Consider the following 22,492-nt stretch of genomic DNA (forward strand, 5'->3'; position numbering starts at 1 on the left):
ACGTTCTGAAAGATCGGATTTTTCACCAACTTGGTCCAACCGTGTGTATGCAACAGTTTCGGACACAATCCGTCGGACTAAATCCGACGGGCAAAATCCAACGGATTTGGTTGGCAAAATCTCCGACCGTGTGTATACGTGGGCTAAGAAGCATTCTTCTCATTGGCCATCACTCTAATGTATGATGAGTTGTAGATTTTTCATTTTTAGCAGGGGTTCCCCAAGACCGGAGAATTATTTCCAGGGTTCTTCTGTGTTGAAAAGGTTGAGAAAGGCTGTACTAGATAGTTAATAGCAGATCTAAATGATATTGTACAATCAGACAGTGCAGTGTATGGTTGGCCTAACACTCCGGGACAAGGACTTTTCATTTTCAAAAAATCTGTAGCTGAAACTAATGAAAATTGGAAAATTCCAGTCCAATTGCTGAAAAGAAAGATTTGTACCCCTGTGTGAAGCTTCCTGAGCTGCGCATTGTGTCACACCAAGTGATACTTAGTAGCAGCTGTACAGCAATAAGTGAGTGATCTCCACAATGACAATGTTACTTTGTGTCCACTTTATGTACAAATTACAGTTTTTCTTTTTAATATTTTTATACTTTAGTGAGATTCTTCTTTACACCCACTGTGTATTTTAAATCAATTTCTAGACAGTAGGAATGATTGAGGGGTGGGGGGAGGGAGAAGATTTCTTGGCCCAAGAGCTTACACTAGCTCTCATCATTCACTAATTTACCCAAGTAAATCAATAACACATTTTAGGGATTCAAGCAGGATATCGGTGTTAATTTTCACATCTTCCAGCTCAATGTTTAACTCAGACTGTTAAAATCTACTTATATTTGTATTAATCTTACACTAGCAGCTGATTCTCCTGTAACACCGTTCCGTAGAAATATTACCCCTGCTGATGTAGTCCCAGGACACTTGGTTCTTATCTGCTGAACAGCAAAAGTCAGGTAATACTACTACTCTGAAAATGATTTATAGTCAATCTTCACTGATCAAATTTTAATCTCATAAATAATAGTTTTTTAACATTTTCAGTGTATATATATATATATTATCTCACAAAAGTGAGTACACCCCTCACATCTCTGTAAATATTGTATTCTATCTTTTCATGTGACAACACTGAAGAAATGACACTTTGTTACAATATAAAGTAGTGAGTGTACAGCTTGTATAACAATGTAAATTTGCTGTCCCCTCAAAATAACTCAACACACAGCCATTAATGTCTAAACCGCTGGCAAAAAAAGTCAGTACACCCCTAAGAGAAAATGTCCCAATTGGGTCCAAAGTGTCAATATTTTGTGTGGCCATCATTATTTTCCAGCACTGCCTTAACCCTCTTGGGCATGGAGGTCACCAGAGCTTCACAGGTTGCCACTGGAGTCCTCTTCCCCTCCTCCATGATGACATATGGGAGCTGGTGGATGTTAGAGACCTTGCACTCCTCCACCTTCCGTTTGAGGATGCCCCACAGATGCTCAATAGGGTTTAGGTCTGGAGACATGCTTGGCCAGTCTATCACCTTTACCCTCAGCTTCTTTAACAAGGCAGTGGTCATCTTGGAGGTGTGTTTGAGGTATTTATCATGTTGGAATACTGCCCTGCGGCCCAGTCTCTGAAGGGAGGGGATCATGCTCTGCTTCAATATGTCACAGTACATGTTGGCATTCATGGTTCCATCAATGATCTGTAGCTCCCCAGTGCCGACAGCACTCATGCAGCCCCAGACCATGACACTCCCACCACCATGCCTGACTGTAGGCAAGACACACTTGTTTTTGTACTTCTCACCTGGTTGTCCCACACATGCTTGTCACCATCTGAACCAAATAAGTTTATCTTGGTTTCATCAAACCACAGGACATGGTTCCAGTAATCCATGTCCTTAGTCTGTTTGTCTTCAGCAAACTGTTTGCGGGCTTTCTTGTGCATCATCGTTAGAAGAGGCTTCCTTCTGGGATGACAGCCATGCAGACCAATTTGATTCAGTGTGTGGCGTATGGTCTGAGCACTGACAGGCTGACCCCTTCAACCTCTGCAGCAATGCTGGCAGCACTCATACGTCTATTTCCCAAAGACAACCTCTGGATATATAACGCTGAGCACGTGACCTCAACTTCTTTGGTTGACCATGGTGAGGCCTGTTCTGAGTAGAACCTGTCCTGTTAAACCGCTGTATTGTCTTGGCCCCACCGTGCTGCAGCTCAGTTTCAGGGTCTTGGCACTCTTCTTATAGCCTAGACCATCTTTATGTAGAGTAACAATACTTTTTTTCAGATCCTCAGAGAGTTCTTTGCCATGAGGTTCCATGTTGAACTTCCAGCGACCAGTATGAGAGATTGAGAGCGATAACACCAAACTTAACACACCTGCTCCCCATTCACACCTGAGATCTTGTAACACTAACAAGTCACATGACACCAGGGAGGAAAAATGGCTAATGGGCCCAATTTGGACATTTTCACTTAGGGGTGTACTCACTTTTGTTGCCGGCGGTTTAGACATTAATGGTTGTTTGTTGAGTTCTTTTGAGGGGACAGCAAATTTACACTGTTATACAAGCTGTACACTCACTACTTTACATTGTAGCAAAGTATCATTTCTTCAGTGTTGTCACATGAAAAGATATAATAACATATTTACAAAAATGTGAGGGGTGTATGTACTGTATTATTATTTTATACAATATATATATATATATATATATATATATATATATATATATACAGTTGTGCTCATAAGTTTACATACCCTGGCAGAATCTATGATTTCTTTTTTTTTGCCATTTTTCAGAGAATATGACTGATAACACAAATGACCCTGATCAAAAGTTTACAGACCCCAGTTCTTAATACCATGTATTGCCCCCTTTAACATCAAGGACAGCTTGAAGTCTTTCGTGGTATTTGTGGATGAGGCTTTTTATGTTCTCAGATGGTAAAGCTGCCCATTCCTCTTAGCAAAAAGCCTCCAGTTCTTGTAAATTCTTGGGCTATCTTGCATGAGCGGCACGTATGAGATCTCCCCAGAGTGGCTCAATGATATTGAGGTCAGGAGACTGAGATGGGCACTCCAGAACCTTCACTTTATTCTGCTGTAGCCAATGACAGGTTGACTTGGCCTTGTGTTTGGATCATTGTCATGTTGGAATTAGGGATGAGCCGAACACCCCCCGGTTCGGTTCGCACCAGAACTTTCGAACGGACCCCAAATTCGTACGAACGTTAGAACCCCATTGAAGTCTATGGGACTCGAACGTTCGAAATTAAAAGTGTTAATTTTAATGGCTAATATGCAAGATACTGTCCTAAAAAGGGTTTGGGGACCTGGCTCCTGCCCCAGGGGACATGGGTCAATGCAAAAAAAACGTTTAAAAACGGCCGTTTTGGCGGGAGCACTGATTTTAATGACGATTAAAATGAAAAAAAAAGTGAAATATTCCTTTAAATATGGTGCCTGGGGGGTGTCTGTAGTATGCCTGTGAAGTGCCACGTGTTTCCCGTGTTTAGAACAGTCCCTGCACAAAATGACATTTAACGGAAATAACGTCATTTAAAGCTGCTTGCGGTTTTAATGTTATATCTGGTTCCTGCAATATGGTTGAAAATCATTGAGAAAAATGGCATGGGTAGCCCTCCCTGCCCATTACCAGCCCCTTTGGGTCTTGTACACATATTAAGGGGAACCCCATACCCATATTTAAAAAAGGAAATGCGTGTGGCCCCCAGGCCCTATATACTCAGAACAGCAGTATACAGGCGGTGCAAACAAGACAGGGACTGTGTAGGTTTGTTGTGTTAAGTTGAATCGGTTTGTAATTTTCAACTGGTACATTTTTAAAGTGTAGCTCCAGTCAAAAAAACTATTTTTAAGCTTTTTGGAAAACATAGGGAAGGGTTATCACCCCTGTATAATTTGTTTTGTCGTTCATCTTTTTCAGAGCACGCAGACAGCACGCACAATCTCCTAACACTGACTGAGAGCTCTATTTAAAACGAGCAAGATATTTAGCTATATAGGTGGATATAGCGGTGTATACTGCGTTCAGAGCACGCAGACAGCACGCACAATCTCCTAACACTGACTGACAGCTCTATTATAAAAGATAGATATATCGCTAGATATATAGGTGGATATAGCAGTGTATACTGCGGTCAGGGCACACAGACAACAACCACTACAGAAGAGCAAGAACGAAAAATCGGCCGATAACGATCGGTGTGTACTGTGTTGAAGGTACACAGAACACCCACTAACTGCTACAGATGCCAACACACTACACAAGGCCGTCACGCTGGCGGCCTTATATAGTGTGGGGCGTGTACTACACAGCCTGAGCTATGATTGGCCACAGGCATCCTGCCTGTGGCCAATCATGGCTCTCCTCGCTGCCGGCGCTGTGATTGGCCAAGCATGCGGGGTCACAGTGCATGCTTGGCCAATCATGAGCCAGCAATGCACTGCGCCAATCTTTGCCACATCCCAATTATAGATGTATTTGGAAAGAATGCCCCAGGGATATTAAAGACAAAGAAATAACGTAAGGCAGGGTACGCCTTAAAGGAGTATCATAGTATTAAAATTAAACAAATTTCTTAGTACAAAAAGGATATTATTAACAACAATAGTACAAAAACACCTAAAAACAACGAATGGAACACATGTTAAATAACAGCTGCTGAATATGGAGCACACCAAGGTTCCAGACTATAAGTCGAATCAATACGGTGTGTCGACCGAGGTTTCCAACATTTATAGACGTATATATTTCCTTCTTCAGGGGTTATATATAAGCATTCATGTTTACATTGGTTGGATTGGCCTAACAACATGATAGCATATATGACCAAAATGTATTTTGTATTCACAGCTTATCCCTATTTTTTGTTGTTTTTAAGTTGGAGCAAACTACAAATCTCTCTCATAGGACCCAGAATTCTGTAGTAATATCAACGCTGTATACAAACAAAATGTATATTATTTTTTTCACACAAATAGAGTTTTCTTTTGGTGGTATTTGATAACCTCTGCGGTTTTATTTTTTTTTCTAAATAAATGAAAACAGACAGAAAATTCTGAAAATAAATAAAAATGTATTTTTTACATTCTGCTATAATACATATATCCAATAAAAAAGTAAAAAAAAAAAAAAAATCAAATTTTTAACTAAAATGTGGCCAAAATGTATCCTGCTACACATTTTTGATGAAAAAAAAAACAAAACGTGTATATTGATTGGTTTGCATGAAAGTTATAGTGCCTACAAACTATGGGATATATATATACTGGAATTTTTTTTTTTTTATATATATTTGTTGTACTACTAATGGCAATGATCAACAACTTATAATAGAACAGCCATAGTGCGGTGGCCAATCTGGAACTAACTGATGCTGGGGGGGACTGACTAACTGCCACTGACATCACCACTGACACTAGTACAGTCATCAGTGCTAATACTATATACCAGTGATGGTGAACCTTGGTACTCCATATGTTTTGGAAACACATTTTCCATGATGCTCATGCACTTTGCAATGTAGTTGAGCATCATGGGAAATGTAGTTCCAAAACATATGGGGTGCCAAGGTTTGCCATCACTGCTACATACTGTCACTGTACTAATGACACTGGCTGGGAAGGGGTTAACATCTAGGGTGATCAAGGGGTTAAATATGTGCCTAACTCTGTGTAATATGTGTACTGCGTGCTGCTTTTGATCTCTAAGTTTCACATCCCTGCTTTGCAGGGATAAGAAACACAGAGGTTGTTACCCTGTGTACATGCACATGCGCACTCCCTAAACCCGGAAGTAGGCAGCGACGTGTATGTTGCTTTGCCTATAGCAGCTGCTCATCCGCAGTACCGTGAAGGCGGGTGGGCGCTAAGTGGTTAATGAGTAACCCAGTGCGGTGTTGTGTTCAGGATCCAGCACCTCCCATCACAAAGGTGCATTTGGCTGTTAGTTATAAAGCTGGTAATATTCTTTTAAAGTCTGTTGTATCACCTGGACAGGAAATGAAGGGAAATCTTCTAGACATGTGCATGATGAAAAAAATGTTGTTTCATTTCGATTCGTTAATCTAGTTATTACAATTCGTTAAAGCGGGAGTCCGCCGTTTTTTTTTTTTTAAAGCCAGCAGCTACAAATACTGCAGCTGCTGACTTTTAAAATAATGACACTTATGCCGCGTACACACGAGCGGACTTTTCAACATCCAAAGTCCGACGGAATGATTCCGTCAGACCATTCGATCGTGTGTGGGCTGCAACGGACTTTTGATTCGCAAAAGCCTGACGGACTTTAGAATATGGAACATGCTTCAAATTTTTCCGACGGAACTCCGCCGGACCCGGTCCCTCCGAAAAATTCGCTCGTGTGTATGCTATTCCGACGGACTAAAACCGATGCTAGGGCAGCTATTGGCTACTGGCTATGAACTTCCTTATTCGAGTCCAGTCGTACGTCATCACGTTCGAATCCGTCGGAGTTTGGCGTGATTGTGTGTGGCCAAGTCCGCTCAGTCGAAAAGTCCGTCAGAACTCTGTCGGAACTCCGGCAGAACTTCTTCGGAAGTCTGTCGGATATAAGTCCTCTCGTGTGTACGGGGCTTTACCCGCCCAGCGCGCCCGCGATGTCGGCACCCGAAGCCGATCTTTCGATCATCCCTCGGGTGCTGTCGCCGCCATCTTGGGTATGGGAATCAGGAAGTGGAGCCTTGCGGCTTCATTTCCCAATTCCCTACTGTGCATGCGCGAGTCGCGCTGCGCAATAAGGATGGTCCCCTCTGTCTCTAGGATCTGTGTGTTTCCCAGCAGGCAGCGGGGGACCTTCGGAAAGGGGCGTAGATTCTGCGGAAAGGGGCGTAGCTTCTGCAGAATCTACGCCGGAAGTGGGTGCAGATACCTGTACTGTACAGGTACCTGCACCCCCCTCCCCCCTGAAAGGTGCCAATTATGGCGCCGGAGGGGGGGAGGGTTCCAATGAGTGGAAGCTCCACTTTAGGGTGGACCTCCGCTTTAAATTCAGGTTGATTCGTCCAATTTGTATTCGGAATTCGTTTTATGTCTTTTTTGAACTTTCTTTGAATTTACCAATTTTTTTTTTATTCAAATCGTTCGAATCGATAAATTTTGAATTGATCAAATTGAAAACCTCGCTTTTTGTTTTTTTTTTCAAAGTGAACAAACAAAAGAAAAATCTTCATCAAATGATTACAATGACTCTTTAAATTACCTTTTGGCTTAACAAAAACAGCATTTTTTTTCGAAATGGTACTCTAATAACACACAGTCTTTGATTTCAGAAATATGTTTATAGTTAGAATTCGACTGGGATTCGATGTAAAATTAGATTCGAATTTCAATTCGAAATTCAGACGAATTTAGTTTCGTTATTCGGGGGGGGGGGGTGGATTCGGTTAATTTTGTTTATCCTGTAATTCGGGTATTTGGATGTATCCGAATCTCCGAATAACAAACAATTTCACTGGATATTTATTCGGAATGAAAAGAACCGCACATATCTAAAATCTTCCCAGCCGAGACATAGATGGCTTTAAGGCCTGGATCTCACCTATGCTGTATTTAGTGTGTTTTCAGTTTTGCAGAAACACACTACAGTCCACGTAACATGGTTTCCTATGGGTCACGTTCACATCTGTGCATTTTATGGAAAGGGCCAGGGACCTTTTTCTGTTTTTCATAGACTTCAATGGGTCAAAAATGTGTATTGAAAAACGCAAAATTCACCTGCGTAAGTGTGAACGAGGCCTAAAACCCGATAGAGGTTCTAATCCTTCCCCATACTACCCAAAACGAAATAACGATTTGCTGGAGAACTACTTAATATACTGTTTGCTAATCTCCACCCCCGCTGAGCCCACCTCATTTCCTTCCAATCAATGGAGGCTCAGGGTCACATGTGGGGGTTCCCTATGTAAATACAGCCTGCCTAGGAGCACCCACTCCTCCAGATGGAGTAAGGAGTTTTCACTTTAAGAGACCACTTTGTTGCCGAGTAGGAGTAATTTGTACAGAGAAAGAGTACCCCCCCCCCCCACCAACACCCCCATAATATGGGACTTTTTAGGCAATTAGATAAGAAAATTGAAATATGTATGTATACAAAATTGACAAAATTTTATTCAGAGAAATATTAAAAACTACTACGGTAGGTGCATGAATGACCAATTAGAACATTGATTTAAAAAACAAAAATAATACAGTATTTTTGGTTTGAATGTTGTTGATCTCCTTTATAGTTCGACCGACGCGTTTCAGGATTTCAATGTTGATCCCTTCATCAGGGGAGTTTCTTTCAGTAGAAGAGTGAGCAAATAACAATCCATAATAGAACACAGTAAGGACTGAGTACATGACATCCAAAGGACAAAGAATGAGCATCGTTGAAAACAAACAGCCTGTTTGTTTTCAACAAAGCTCATACTTCGTCCCTTGGATGTAATTTTTCTAAATGAAAATTTGGTCAATTTTCTATACATACATATTTAAATTTTCTTATCTAGTTGCCTAAAAAGTCCCATATGATTGGGGGGGGGGGTACTATTTCTCTGTACAAATCAGTCCTCCAGATGGGCACACACCCATCAAGGCATTTTGATATTTGAAGAAAGGGGGAGATTAAGTCAAGGGCTACTCCAACAATTGCCCTCGATCGCCAATGGTGGTTAGGACTATCTCAGAACCCAAATATACAAAAGAAAATGTATAAAAATGGCATTTATTACAAAATATACAAAAAATATACATAAATTACAACAAAACTAATTAGATAATTGTTTTTGTTGTAATATATAAATATTGTAGCGCTGGTTCCTGACGAGCCGACGCTATGGTTTTTGAAAAGTTCATTTGCCTGAAGCCACAGTTGGGCTGTGGGACTATTTCTCCAAATTTCTGGTTTCAGTACCAGCCCAGCCAGGTTGCACTGGGTTCTCCTTGACCGTAGATGTCACTGTCACCGCTGGCAAGAGTAGAAATGCAGTCTAGCTGGGTGCATTGAATGCCACTGCCCTCTCGTAACCAGCTCAGTGGGAGTGTTCTCCTGCTGTGCATTCTGAGGGGTGGTATTTAAGGTACTGATGCCACGTTGAGGGAGGGGTTATTTTTCTGTCTGTTTGGTTCTGGTGGTCCTCCTGAGCCAGCCCCATGGCCCTTCTGGCCTGGGGTGCGGAACCATGCATCCTGAGTCTCGGGGGCCGGATGGCTCGATGCGACGCAACTGCAGGGACAGGCCCGAGTGAAGTTTCGGGGCCTACTGATCCAAGGGTGGTCCGGTGCTGTCTCATGTGAAGGGAGAGGCCCAGCAACTGGAGAACCCCAAAGGAGGACTCTTCAGGAGAAGGCCGTATGCAAGGTTGGCTTCTCTGAAGGAGCCTGGAGGCTTAGTTGAAGGACGCAACCTGGATCAACACTCATACGGTATCGCCGGATCGGCTGAGAGAACCTGGTACCGTATGACAGCTCTTTAAATTTATCCACGTAATGTTCAAGTGTATCTCACAAGTCTGTGGCAGAGACTTTGTCAAGCATCCCACCGGCTGCTAGGCCTAGTGAGAGAAGGTCTATAGGGGGGTTGTTAAATCCAGCTGTGGAACGGTCTCTATTCTCTAGATTTTCACTAAAGACTTCCATTTTGCAATCCAAGTACCTGAACTCACTCCTAACCCTCTACCTTCTATTGAAAGACTCTGCTCTGTTCTAAATAAATAACCCAAAAGAAGGTTCAGTGTCAGTTTCCACATTTCTTTGGGCCATTTACCACGGGAACCCCAAGACGGAGAAGCAAACAAGTGAGGTAACGGTAAGCCCAAATCAAACCAGCAGCTCCTTGGGGGGTCAGCGCTACAGTATATTTTTTGTATATTTTGTATCATAAATGCTATTTTTCTAAATTTTCTATTGTATATTTGGGTACTGAGATAGTCCTAACCACCATTGGCCATCGAGGGCAAATGTTGGAGTAGCCCTTGACTTAATCTCCCCCTTTCTTCAAATATCGAAATGCCTTGATGGGTGGGTGGCCATCTGGAGGAGTGATTTGTACAGTTAAAGAGTCCCCCCCCCCCCCCCAATCATATGGGACTTTTTAGACAAATTGAAATATGTCTGTATACAAAACTTACCAAATTTTCATTTAGAAAAATGACATCCAAGGGACAAAGATAGTCCTAACCATCACTGGCCATCAAAGGCAATCGTTGGAGTAGCCCTTGACTTAATCTCCCCCTTTCTTCACTATATAATTATAGGATGATGGTGCCCACCCCTATCTACCTTATTAACCCGTTGAGGCAACACCTTTCAATCTGCATTTGGATATTAGCATAGAGCAGGGATATGCAATTAGCGGACCTCCAGCTGTTGCAGAACTACAAGTCCCATGAGGCATAGCAAGACTCTGACAGCCACAAGCATGACACCCAGAGGCAGAGGCATGATGGGACTTGTAGTTTTGCAACAGCTGGAGGTGCACTAATTGCAGATCCCTGGCATAGAGCCAGCCCACTGCTTGCATCAGGACTGAGGGCTTTTGAGAGAAGTACTGAGGCTGGGTGCTGGGATGTTTTCTGGAAGCCATGTATGGTATTCTTCAGTCACGATCTGCCTGCATTGTATAGAGAAGCACAGAGACCCAGTCATTAGGTATGAAGTTAGGGTTGCCATTTCATCCCTTTAAACCCAAACACATTACACAGGTTCTGAGGCTGATTTAATGCAGTCAGTTTAATTACCACCTTAATCAGCCACAGAACCCGTGTAATTCATATGTGTTCAGGTTTAAAGGGATGAAGTGGCAACTCTACATGAAGTGCAAACAGAAAGGTGTCATTATCGTGTTGATGAAGGAGGAACCAGGGAAAAACCACATATACAGTAAAAAGATTAAACCTTAGCTTTACAATAAACGAAGTGAACTTGTTTTTTTATTAGTTCACGGGACTTGGTCTTTGTTTGCTGTTTCTGGTGTGTGACTCCTACACACAACAGCTGACTCCGGGTAAGTGTCTTTTTGCGGCTCAGCAGACAGTGGGAAGATGTTTGTCACATTACTGTATTTGCAAAGTTTCATGTATACAGATGAGAGCACAGCGATGGAAAGCACATGCACAGGATCCTGCAGGAAGCGGGGTCGGTCTGTGTCCGGAGATCGCTGGTTAGCGAATACATAATCTTTAACTTAGTGAAGGGGAGCAGATCGATGTCCGGCTCGCTTGCGGATTAAGGTATTGCTGGGAGAACCTAAGGCATGGGGTTAGGAAACACTGTTGTATGGCATGCTGAGTGAGTAGATCCTGTTGGTTTTCCTTAGAGTCTATTACCTTTCCTGAAATGATTAATACATAACTACATTCCTTAATTCTCCTTCAGGTGATGCTAGTTCAGAGAGGACACAGTCATGTAAATCCCAATATCAGCCCCCGCTGCAGATTAGCCCTCTTACATTGGTGGTCAGTGAGAAGAATAGAACTCTTACATTGGTGGTCAGTGAGAAGAATAGACCTCTTACATTGGTGGTCAGTGAGAAGAATAGACCTCTTATATTGGTGGTCAGTGAGAAGAATAGACCTCTTATATTGGTGGTCAGTGAGAAGAATAGACCTCTTATATTGGTGGTCAGTGAGAAGAATAGACCTCTTATATTGGTGGTCAGTGAGAAGAATAGACCTCTTATATTGGTGGTCAGTGAGAAGAATAGACCTCTTACATTGGTGGTCAGTGAGAAGAATAGACCTCTTACATTGGTGGTCAGTGAGAAGAATAGACCTCTTATATTGGTGGTCAGTGAGAAGAATAGACCTCTTATATTGGTGGTCAGTGAGAAGAATAGACCTCTTATATTGGTGGTCAGTGAGAAGAATAGACCTCTTATATTGGTGGTCAGTGAAAAGAATAGACCTCTTATATTGGTGGTCAGTGAGAAGAATAGACCTCTTATATTGGTGGTCAGTGAAAAGAATAGACCTCTTATATTGGTGGTCAGTGAAAAGAATAGACCTCTTATATTGGTGGTCAGTGAAAAGAATAGACCTCTTATATTGGTGGTCAGTGAAAAGAATAGACCTCTTATATTGGTGGTCAGTGAGAAGAATAGACCTCTTATATTGGTGGTCAATGGGAAGAATGTCCCTCTTACATTGGTGGGCAGTGAGAAGAATAGCCCTCTTATGTTGGTAGTCAATGGGAAGAATGTCCCTCTTACACTGGCGGCAGGGCAGGACTTAGGGTGGTGGGGGCCCCTGGGTTTGAGTCAATTTCGGGTCCTACCTTATATACATTACAGTATTTATCGTCGTATAACATGTGCCGTCGTATAACACGCACCCCAAGTTTAGGAGGGAATTGTAAGGAAAAAAACTTTTTGGAGGGAAGTTTAAGGAAAAAACTTACATTTAAATGCCCATCAATGCAGCCTTATCAGTGTCCATCTGCAGCCTTGCCCATCCATCTGCAGCCTTGCCCATCCATCTGCAGCCTTGTCCATTCATCTGCAGCTTTGTCAGTGTAGCCTTGTCATTTGCAGCCTTGCCCCAGTGTAATTTGCAGCCTTGTCATTGCAGTCTTGAAGTTTAAAAATGGCGCCGCCGAGATACAGAGTCCTGTATATCTTGGCGGCTCTCTGGTCCTCTCAGTGGTTCTCTGGTCCTCTCGGCGGCTCTCGGGTCCTCTCGCAGTCCCAAGCGGAGCCAAGAGTAGCCGAGTGCACTCGGCTCAGCTCACAGTGACGCCCAGTCCCTGTGTTATGTCCATCATAGGGTGGGACTGGGCATGACTGCCAGCGGAGCCGAGCCGAGCCGAGCCGAGCCGAGTACACTCAGCTATGTATCTCGGCGGGGCCCCCAATTGGGCGGGGCCCATGGGCTTGAGCCCAGTCAAGCCCAATGGTAAGTCCGGCCCTGATTGGCAGTCAATGGGAAGAATAGCCCTCTTACAGTGATATGAATGGGAAGAATAGCCCTCTAACAGTGATGGCCAATGGGAAGAATAGCCCTCTTACATTGGTGGTCAATGGGAAGAATGTCCATCTTACATTGGTGGTCAGTGAGAAGACTATGCTTCTTACAGTGATTGTCAATGTGAAGAATAGCCCTCTTACGTTGGTGGTCAATGGGAAGAATGTCCCTCTTACATTGGCGGTCAATGGGAAGAATAGCCCTCTTACAGTGGTAGTCAATTGAAAAAATAGCCCTCTTACAGTGGTGGTCAATGGGAAGAATAGCTCTCCAACAACGATGGTCAGTGGGAAGAATATTCCTCTTACATTGGTGGTCAATAGTTGAATAGCCTTCTTATATTGGTGGCCAATGGGTAAGAACAGCCCTCTAACATTGGTGGTCGGTGAGAAGAATAGCCCTCTTACATTGGTGGTCAATGGGAGGAATAGCCCTCTTACATTGGTAGGCAATGGGTGGAATAGCCCTCTTACATTGGTGGTCAGTGAGAATATATTTTACAGTGAAAGTCAATGGGAAGAATAGCCCTCTTACAGTTATAGTGAATGGGAAGTATAAACCTCTAACAGTGATGGCCAATGGGAAGAATAGCCCTCTTACATTGGGGGTCAATGGGAAGACTGTCCCTCTTACATTGGTGGTCAGTGGAAAGAATAGCGCTCTTACACTGGTAGCCAGGGACAAGAATAGCCCTATTACATTGGTGGCTAGAGACAAGAATAGCCCTCTTACATTGGTGGTCAGTGGGAAGAATAGCCCTCCTACATTGGTGGGCAGGGAGAAGAATAGCCCTCTTACATTAGTGGCCAGGGAGAAGAATAGCCCTCTTACATTGGTGGTCAGCAGGAAGAATAGCGCTCTTACATTGGTGGTCAATAAGAAGAATATCCCTCTTATACTAGTGGTCAATGAGAAGACTAGCTCTCTTACAGTGATGGTCAATGGGAAGAATATCTCTCTTACATTGGTGCTCAATGGGAAGACTATCCCTTCTAGAGTGGTGGTCAATGGGAAGAATATCCCTTCTACAGTGGTGGTCAGTGGGAAGAATACAGCACTAAAATGGGGCTGCAAAAACGCACATGAACCACCTGTTTTTAATGCCCCTTTGTCATCTGTGTCAAATGACTTTTTCTGTACCTGTGTTTTAATTTGTGGAGTGGAGGGGGATTAGAACCCCCATCAGGTTTTTATTGCTGTCTGTGAGATTGAGCTTATCATTATCATTGAGAGATGAGAGTGAATGTGAAAGAAAATCCCACATTTTGGGTTGTCACCAGAACAGGAATAGAGGGGAATCTGCCAATGGGGCCACTCGTTCTAGGGATTCCCTGGCTCCAGAAGGATTTCCTCTCACTTCCTGTTGTGTCCTTACTTGGACAGAAAGTGAAGGGGGCTCTCCACCAATGGGACACAGATAAAAAAAAAAAAAGCTTCCTCTGACACATGGCGCTCGTGGACTCTTCTACAGGGACACCTGACGGCTCGTCTGTGAAGCTGGATCTGGAAAGCACCTACCCTCTACCCTCACTAGCATTATGTAAGTGCACCTTATACTGTCAACAATTTGTATTTTAATCATATAAAATATTGCTGCACTAGGATTTGCCTGGGACTTCTCTTCCTTTTTTGTTATAACCCTCAACCACTGAATCCAAAATGAACATGGAGCTGTGCCTTTAGTTCTACTTTAGAACCCTACTTTTAGATTACGTTTTGATGGCAGTTAATGAGATGTCCCTTCACTTCCTGACTTGGAAATGCAACATGAATTGAGAGCAAATCTTCCCAAGGTGTCACCGCAGCATGCATCCCCATTAGACGATTTCCTCCTTCACCCCTTCCTCTTGCCGTTATCACCGAGACTGAGAGTGAAAGAAAATCCTAAATTTTTTGCGTTGCCACTAGAACTGGAATAGAAGGGAGATCTTCCAATGGGGACACTAGTTCCAGGCATTCCCCCATTTTGGAATGATTTCCTCTTACTTCCTGTTGTGTCTATGGGACAGGAAGTGAAGGAAATCTCCATTCACAATGGGGACACAGATGGCAAAAAAAAAAAAAGTCTAGCATTTAGTAGTTAATGTTAGTTAATGTTTTTAATTCCATGGCAGGAAAAAGAATGCGGAAAAAAGATTTTTTTTTTTTTTTTGGTAATAAAGATCTATTTTATGAACATGTTGTTGCCTGTAGAAGGTTTGCATAGCTTCTGCTTACCTTTCCCTGATCACCATAAAAAACATTTAACAACTAAGCCTGCTGAAAAAAGAAAACCCCGGCTCTTACTTCCCCTTACCTATAAACATCTCGCTCACAATCTCGTATTTTAAGTCCCTATGATAAAAAAAAGCCCTTTAACTGCTGTGACGTCTCACTTCCTTCATGAGAACTTCTCAGCCAGCAAGCGTCTCCTACTTTTGTCTGTCCTGTCGCAGGATACACCGAACATCACCCCCACCGCCGGTAAGACTTCCATTCTGATCCAATGAGTAGATGGATAACGGAACGTCTACGGAACCTTCCGGCAAACGAGTAATGATTATGATGTGTGGCCGTAGAGGAATCTGTGTCTAGATTTGGTCTGTAGATAACCAGACTCAGGACCTTTAAATCATAACATCGTCCTTCAATACAGAACGGAAGTCGCATTGGTGCTGTGAGAGTCGGGCGTGGGTAACGGCGAGTTATAGACGGCGATAAAACAAGAACGTTGGGTATGGTAGATCGTAAATTTGTCACTTTTTGGAAAACGGCGAGAAATCCGTGACGCAACTTTCTATAAATAGCTAAGTTGATGGTTTTGTATAAAATAAGCAGAGCGAGCCGTTTATAAAAATCTGCGGAATGTAATTCTGTTTCTGTACGCTGTTTGGATTTTCGGATTGGATTTCTCCCTGAAGTTTCCTTTCTGCAACCTCTCCGATTGTTACATAAAAAAAAAGGCTAGTCGTACACACAACGATTGATCAAGAGAGACCTAATAGATTCCTCCATACAGCTACCGGCTATTGTATTCTGATGGCCACAGCACCCATGACTGTCTAAGTACCCGCGCTGGGACATCGTCTGATAGGTCACGCTTTACCAAACATTTCCAACAAGGATCCTTTGATGTTTCAAAAAAATGACCTGGGTGGTGCCGTTTTGACGAAGTGGCTGCCTTTGAGGAGCAAATCTGCCAGATTTTGTTTAAAGTGACACTAAACTTTAAAAAAAAATTATATTCTATTCCAGTATGTGTTCTTAAAGGAGAAATACAGCCAAAGCTTGTTTGGCTGTACTTCTGGGGATCACAGGCTGCACTCCCATCACCCATTTTCAGTAGACAGCAGTCTACTGAAGCCCGCTGCCGGCTAACGTCACACAGAGCCGGTCCATGCTCAGGAAAGATTGTAACCATCGGGTTCCACCCACATGCCTGGGCAGCAGAGGGTCACTGAGAGGCTGAGCTGGCTGCGCCCACCCCCTCCACAGCCCAGCGTTCCAGTGACCGTGGGGGGCAGAGCAGAGAGCCAGTGACTGACAGTCTCCAGCACTCTGCTCATGGAGCACTGAGCAGAGCGGTGTTTGATCGCTCAGTTCCCAGTTTTAGAGCTGGCACCCAGCCCAGCCTCTCAGCAAGCTGCTGAGAGGCTGAGCCAGCCGCTCCTGCCCCCTCAATAGCCCAGCGCTCCAGTGAGCGTGGGGGGGGGGGGGCAGAGCAGAAAGCCGGTGACTAACAGTCACCAGCACTCTGCTCATGGAGCACTGAGAACCGAACGATCAGCTGTGTTTGATTGCTCGGTTCTCAGTTTTAGAGCTGGCACCCAGCCCCCTCCTGCCTCCTCAACAGCCCAGCGCTCCAGTGACTGAGGAGGGAGCAGAGCAGAGAACTGGTGACTTACAGTCACCAGCTCTCTGTTCCCGGATCTCTGAGAACCGAGCAATTAGTGGGGTTTGATCACTCGGTTCTCATTCTTAGAGCTGGCACCCCGGCTCAGCCCCACAGTAAGCTGCTGAGAGGCTGAGCTGGCCGCTCCCGCCCCCTCAACAGCCCAGCTCTCTGCTCCAGGATCTCTGAGAACCAAGCGATCAGTGGGGTTTGATCGCTCGGTTCTCAGTCTTAGAGCCGGCAGGGGATAGTTGTAGCATAGGAGTGATGTTGCACCCACCTAGATAAGTATGTTTCAAAATAAAAAAATTCCCATACTTCTCTTTTAAGTCAGAAAAGACCTCTCGATCTCTAGATTCCTTTTTTTGTCTGCTGTGATCTGACTTCCTGTTAGAGGGTGGTTACGTTCGTTTTCCATACGGACACCCTCTCTTGCTCGACCCTGAGATGGACTATAGACTATGGGATATATAGAGTTTATATAGAGCAGTGCACAAGACCACAACTAAAATGCAGTGCTGATTAAAACAAATGTTAGTGTGGGGGTAAAGGAGAGATTTTGCACCCTGATTCCCCCAAAAAAGTAATCTTTACTTTCAAAGCTGCCACCACCCAGTATCTCTCCAGAGAGCTGCCACCTCTGGCTTTGCCAAAGCTCAGTGTTAGGGGTAGGGAACGGCTCTCCAGCTGTTTTGAAACTACAAGTCCCATGAGACATTGCAAGACCCTGACAATCACAGGCAAGACTCCTAGAGGCAGAGGCATGATGGGATTTGTAGTTTCAAAACAGCTGGAGAGCCAAGGTTCCCTACCCCTAGGGGAATCTCTTATATAGGTAATTGTGGTCTCAATTAAAGTATAACTAAAGGCAAAACTTTTTTCTTTAGTTTTGAATAATGGAGTAGAGATGGATTAGAAGCCCTGTCATGTTTTTATAGCTGTCTGTACCCCCGTTAGGGAGATTCTCTATTTGTTCTGTTTACCCCTACTGCGAAAAGTGAAAATAAATCCCAAATTTTGAGTTGTCATCAGAACAGAAATAGAGGGATAATCTTCCAATGGCGACACTAGTTACACTCTCACTTTGTAGGGATTGGCTCTCACTTCCTGTTTTGTTTATGGGACAAGAAGTGAAGGAAAACCTCTCTTATGTACATTATGTTTCCTTATGTATTTTGCTCTGATTTCAAACTGCAGAGTTGCACCAGTATAGTTCAAATGAATGTTCTCAATGTTTTCAGATATCTCGCTGATTAGAAGGCTGAAGATGGACCGTGTTGTCTCTTTCCTCTTATGGCCTTTCCAATTTCTGGCAAACTCCGGAAAATGGCTGGGTGAGCTAAACACATTACCTTTAATATTCTGCAATACCTGCAAAATGCCCATCTACTTGCTCCCACCACTGAGATCTCAATTCTGGTTTGGGGATCGGGTTAAGGACTAGGTCATAGGTTGGGTTAGGATTTTGGAGTGTGGCAGCTGGACCCCCGCACCGTATCTTAGAATGGTGTCCATTGTCCCCCTACCCAGAAGTACTTGGTATTTTTTCAGGTTGTTCCTACAAAGCAATGGAAGAATAGTGTGGGAGTTTGGCAAAGGTGAAGATAAATAGGTCGGGCATATGGATAGAATGGACTAAATGAAAGGGGCTCTTCAAACCCCAAGCTTCAAATACATTTTTTGATGAAAAGTGGATGGGGACTTCTCTGAGGGGTGCTAACCTTCTCTTTATGATGTCATATGGAGTTGGGACCTCTCTGAGTGGGATGGGGGTGTGATGAACCCCCACTGGGCTTTGAATAACAGGTAGCAATGCCCCCAGCCCTTTCTGCCACTGATTTCATATTATTGGTTCAGCTGCTAAGCATCCAAGTACACCACCTGCTCCACCAAGGGCAGGAAGAGATGACAGAGAGGACAGAGAGGAGTACAGTGGCATGTTACTCAAACCTTGATGAAGCCATGATAAAGGCAGATTTGGTAGAGGGGGCCTTTCTGAAGGGTGGTTAACCTTCTCTTGTTGAAGTCATCACAGAGCTTAGAAGTGAGGACCTCTCTAAAGAGTGCTAACCTCTTGAAAAAGTCACGACAAAGGTAGAATTTGAAGTTGGGACCTCACCAAATAGTGCTAACCTTCTCTTGAGTAGACTTGGGCTGAAACCCCACTTTTCATTTCGCGCCAGAACTCTTGAACCTCGCGAAAGTTTGGACCCGAACCTTGAACCTCATTGAAGTGTATGGGACCTGAATTTGAAAAATTTTGAAAGATTATATGCAAATAATGGGCCATGAAAGGGGAATGGGGGGCAGGGTACTGCCTTGGGGGATGTCTATCAATGCAAATTTTTTTTTTTTTAAAGATCGTTTTTACAGGAGCAGTGATTTTAATGATGCTTAAAGTGAAACAATAAAAATAAAAATATTACTTTAAATATAGTGCCTAGGGGATCCCCTTAGTTTGACATTTAAATTGCTAGCAATACAAATACCATTTCTGTCAATACAAAAATGTTTAAAAATAAAAAACAGTGTGGGTCCCCCCCCCCCTATCCATACCAGGCCCTTCGGTTCTGTGTGGACTGTAAGGGGAACCCCATGTCAAAATGTAAAAATGGTGTGGGGTCCCCCCAAAATCCATACCAGACCCTTATTCGAGCATGCAGCCCAGCAGGTTCTAAAGAGTCCTAACCTTCTCTTGAGGAAGTTATGATAGAGGTGAAATTTTAGGTGGGGACATCTCTGAAGAGAGCTAATTTTCTCTCGATGAAGTCATGATAGGGTTAAAATTTGAAGTGAGGATCCCTGTGAAGGGTACTAACCTTTTCTTGATGAACTCATGACAGAGGCAGAATTTGCAGTGGGGACCTCTTTAATGGATGCCAATCTTCTCTTTATGAAGTCATAATAATGGTGGAATTTGAAGTGGGAACCTCTTTGCCCTTGTACACACGGTCGGAGAATCCGTCGGAATGTGTCCTATCGGACCGTTTTGTCGGATAATCCGACTGTGTGTGGTATGCATCGGACTGTTTCCGTCGGAATATCCGTCGGACCCAATTTTCCAGCTTGTTGGAAATATTTTCCAACAAGCTAATCCGATCGGACATACTCCGATCATGTGTAGAGAATTTTGATCGTACAAAGTGCCACGCATGCTCAGATCAAATTCCTACACCAAAGCTATTGGCTACTAGCGTGAACGTAGTCCCGTTGTAACGAAATAACGTCATCACGTTCTGAACGATTGGGTTTTCCGACAACTTGGTCCGACCGTGTGTATGCAACAGTTTCGGACACAATCCGTCGGACAAAATCCAACGGATTTGGTTGGCAGAATGTCCGACCGTGTGTACAGGGCTTAGAAGGGTGCTAACTTTCTCTTTATGAAGCCATGATAGAGACAAAATTTAAAGTGAGGGCCTCTTTGAAGGGTGCTAACTTCCTCTTGATGAAGTCATGATAGAGGCAGAACTTGAAGTGGAGTCCCGATAGAGGCAGAATTTGAGGTGAAGGGTGCATAAGTACAGTTCCAATTTAAAGCCCTAAAACTTTTGTTTTGTTTCAGCTCGGCAGATGCGTCCAATCAGAGATGAGGAAAAGGCAGATGATGAAAACGAAAAGACCGATGACAGCTGTTGCTTCCTTGGCATCTTTGGCGCAGGAGTTTCTGTTGGCAGCCTCTACTACATTCCAACACAATATAACGCAGTTTGAACTGCATGTTTCCTCACGCCGTGTTCATTCCTAGTAGAGACTGGAAACAAATTTGTCTACTTTTTGGCACATTTGTGAACATTTGCTGTACCTTCATGCCCACCTGAATAATACAAACACATATGTAGAATATTATTAAGATTCGGCAATCAACAGGATGTGGCTTTTCAAATATGATTTTATTAAAGCCCAACATGGACAAAGGCACACTAGTACAGACATATCACAGACAAAACAACAATATTCTAGAGAGATGGGGGGATGAAACAAGATTACAGGGGTACATTGATTTACATATATGTTATGAACAGTGACTATGTTTTAAATTGGTGTTCAATGATAAAAGTTTTACAGCATACGTGCAACAATCCTCTCAATGGAGTAGATGGGGCAGGGAAACCAAAGATTCCACATCCCCGCTTTTATTCCTTCCCGCTCTCCATCTTCGTCTTATAGCATATGAATGCTTTTAAAAGTGTGGAAAAAAAGATATAGTTAAAAAGGGGGAGAGAGAGAGAGTGGGGAGGAAAAGGAATGGAAGGAGTGGAGAGGAAACAGGGGAGGAAATTAGAGGAACAAGGCTTACTAGGATCCTGGTTGATTCGGCATGGTTCTGGCATTCGAACTTGCGAAGTGTATGCTCTATTGGGAAGCGCTAAGGGCAATTCCCTCCGCGGAGAAGACAAATTATTTCCATAGCTCCCAAGTCTTATTATACTTTTCCTGTTGGTGCTTTGCGGTGAGAACTAAGTCTGCCATTTTGCTAATATCCTCCACTCTCTGGAGCCACTGTGCCACCGTAGGTGGTGTCTGCTGTTTCCAACAGAGTGGGATACAGGCCTTTGCGGCATTCAGTAGGTGACGCACAATTGACTTTTTGTATAGATTCGCCGGTATGTCAGAGACCTGTAATAAAAAGAAGTCTGGATCATTCGGGATCGTAAATTGTTGAATTATTTTTCTGATCGTGGACCAGAATGGTGACAACCTTGGGCACAACCAAAACACGCGCAATAGCGTGCCTCTGTCACCCCTGCACCTCCAACAAAGTTCAGATGTATCATGGTAGCAGATATGTAAAGCGTGTGGAGTGTAGTACCATCTTGTTAACAGTTTATACTTGGTCTCTTGTATTTTGGTACAGATAGAGGATTTTAAGGCGAATCTGATGATACATTGAACTTGGTCCACTGAAAAGGTACAATCTAGGTCCTTTTCCCATTTACCTTTACCATTCAAGGTGATGTTTCCCGTTGGGGAGTTCAGGAGGTTATACATTAACGACAGAACCCTTGGGAGGCATCTCCTTTCTATGGTGCAATATGAAGACAAAGCTGAAGTTTAGCAATGTAGTCTTACCTTGAAGATCCATTTAATCTGTAGATTGCGTTAAAGACATATATATATATATATATATATATATATATATATATATATATATTTAGATATAATTCACAATGTTATAGCTGTGAGACTTCATAAAAAAGACTAGGTATCCGCAATTCATAATTAGAACTGGAAAGCGAAGAAAGATGATTGGTCCACCTAGCTTGCTTAGAGAATATCCCGATTGAAACTCTAAGGTTCTTATATGAAAACAATAGAGATATGGTAGTGGGCTTTTTAGCAGTTCCAAGAAATTAGTCAACAAATCCAAAGAGCTTGTTGGGTAGGTGCGGCCTGGTGCTGCGGGAAGTAGGCACGCAGCAACTGATGTATCAAAACTGTTCAACAGCCCAGCAGGGAGCTCACCGGACCAGGAACTTAAAGTCAGTGTAGCGGAGAGTTAACGGTAGTAGGCCTGAACTGAAGACCGTACTTGCCAAGGGAGGTGGAATGTGGCCTGCTTGGTCCAACCCAAAAGGTAGCTTGCTGAAGTGCAGACGTAGGCCCAGAGCTTTCCCTACTGCCCC

General features: G+C 43.5%; 1 protein-coding gene across 7 annotated transcripts; it reads left to right on the plus strand.

Annotated features, from left to right (window-relative positions):
• The first annotated feature begins 840 nt into the window (after window positions 1–840).
• LOC143923656 (uncharacterized) lies at window positions 841–21,512 on the plus strand. Of its 7 annotated transcripts, none has more exons than XR_013261745.1 (4): window positions 841–961; window positions 14,466–14,534; window positions 18,107–18,199; window positions 20,431–21,512. XR_013261745.1 is itself a non-coding variant. In XM_077447466.1 (4 exons), exons 2-4 carry the CDS (start codon window positions 14,441–14,443, stop codon window positions 20,577–20,579), a joined length of 336 nt encoding a protein of 111 aa, XP_077303592.1. In that variant the 5' UTR covers window positions 880–961; window positions 14,378–14,440; the 3' UTR covers window positions 20,580–21,512. The 7 variants fall into 7 exon arrangements, 2 of the variants coding, with proteins under 2 accessions (XP_077303592.1, XP_077303591.1); XM_077447466.1 differs by having other exon boundaries at window positions 880–961; window positions 14,378–14,534; XR_013261747.1 differs by lacking the exon at window positions 841–961 and adding an exon at window positions 10,983–11,040.
• The last annotated feature ends 980 nt before the right edge of the window (window positions 21,513–22,492 follow it).

The sequence above is a fragment of the Lithobates pipiens genome, unplaced genomic scaffold, assembly GCF_037356315.1.
Source record: "Lithobates pipiens isolate NorthernLeopardFrog02 unplaced genomic scaffold, aLitPip1_a1.2 Scaffold_22, whole genome shotgun sequence".
Taxonomy (NCBI): Eukaryota; Metazoa; Chordata; class Amphibia; order Anura; family Ranidae; genus Lithobates; species Lithobates pipiens.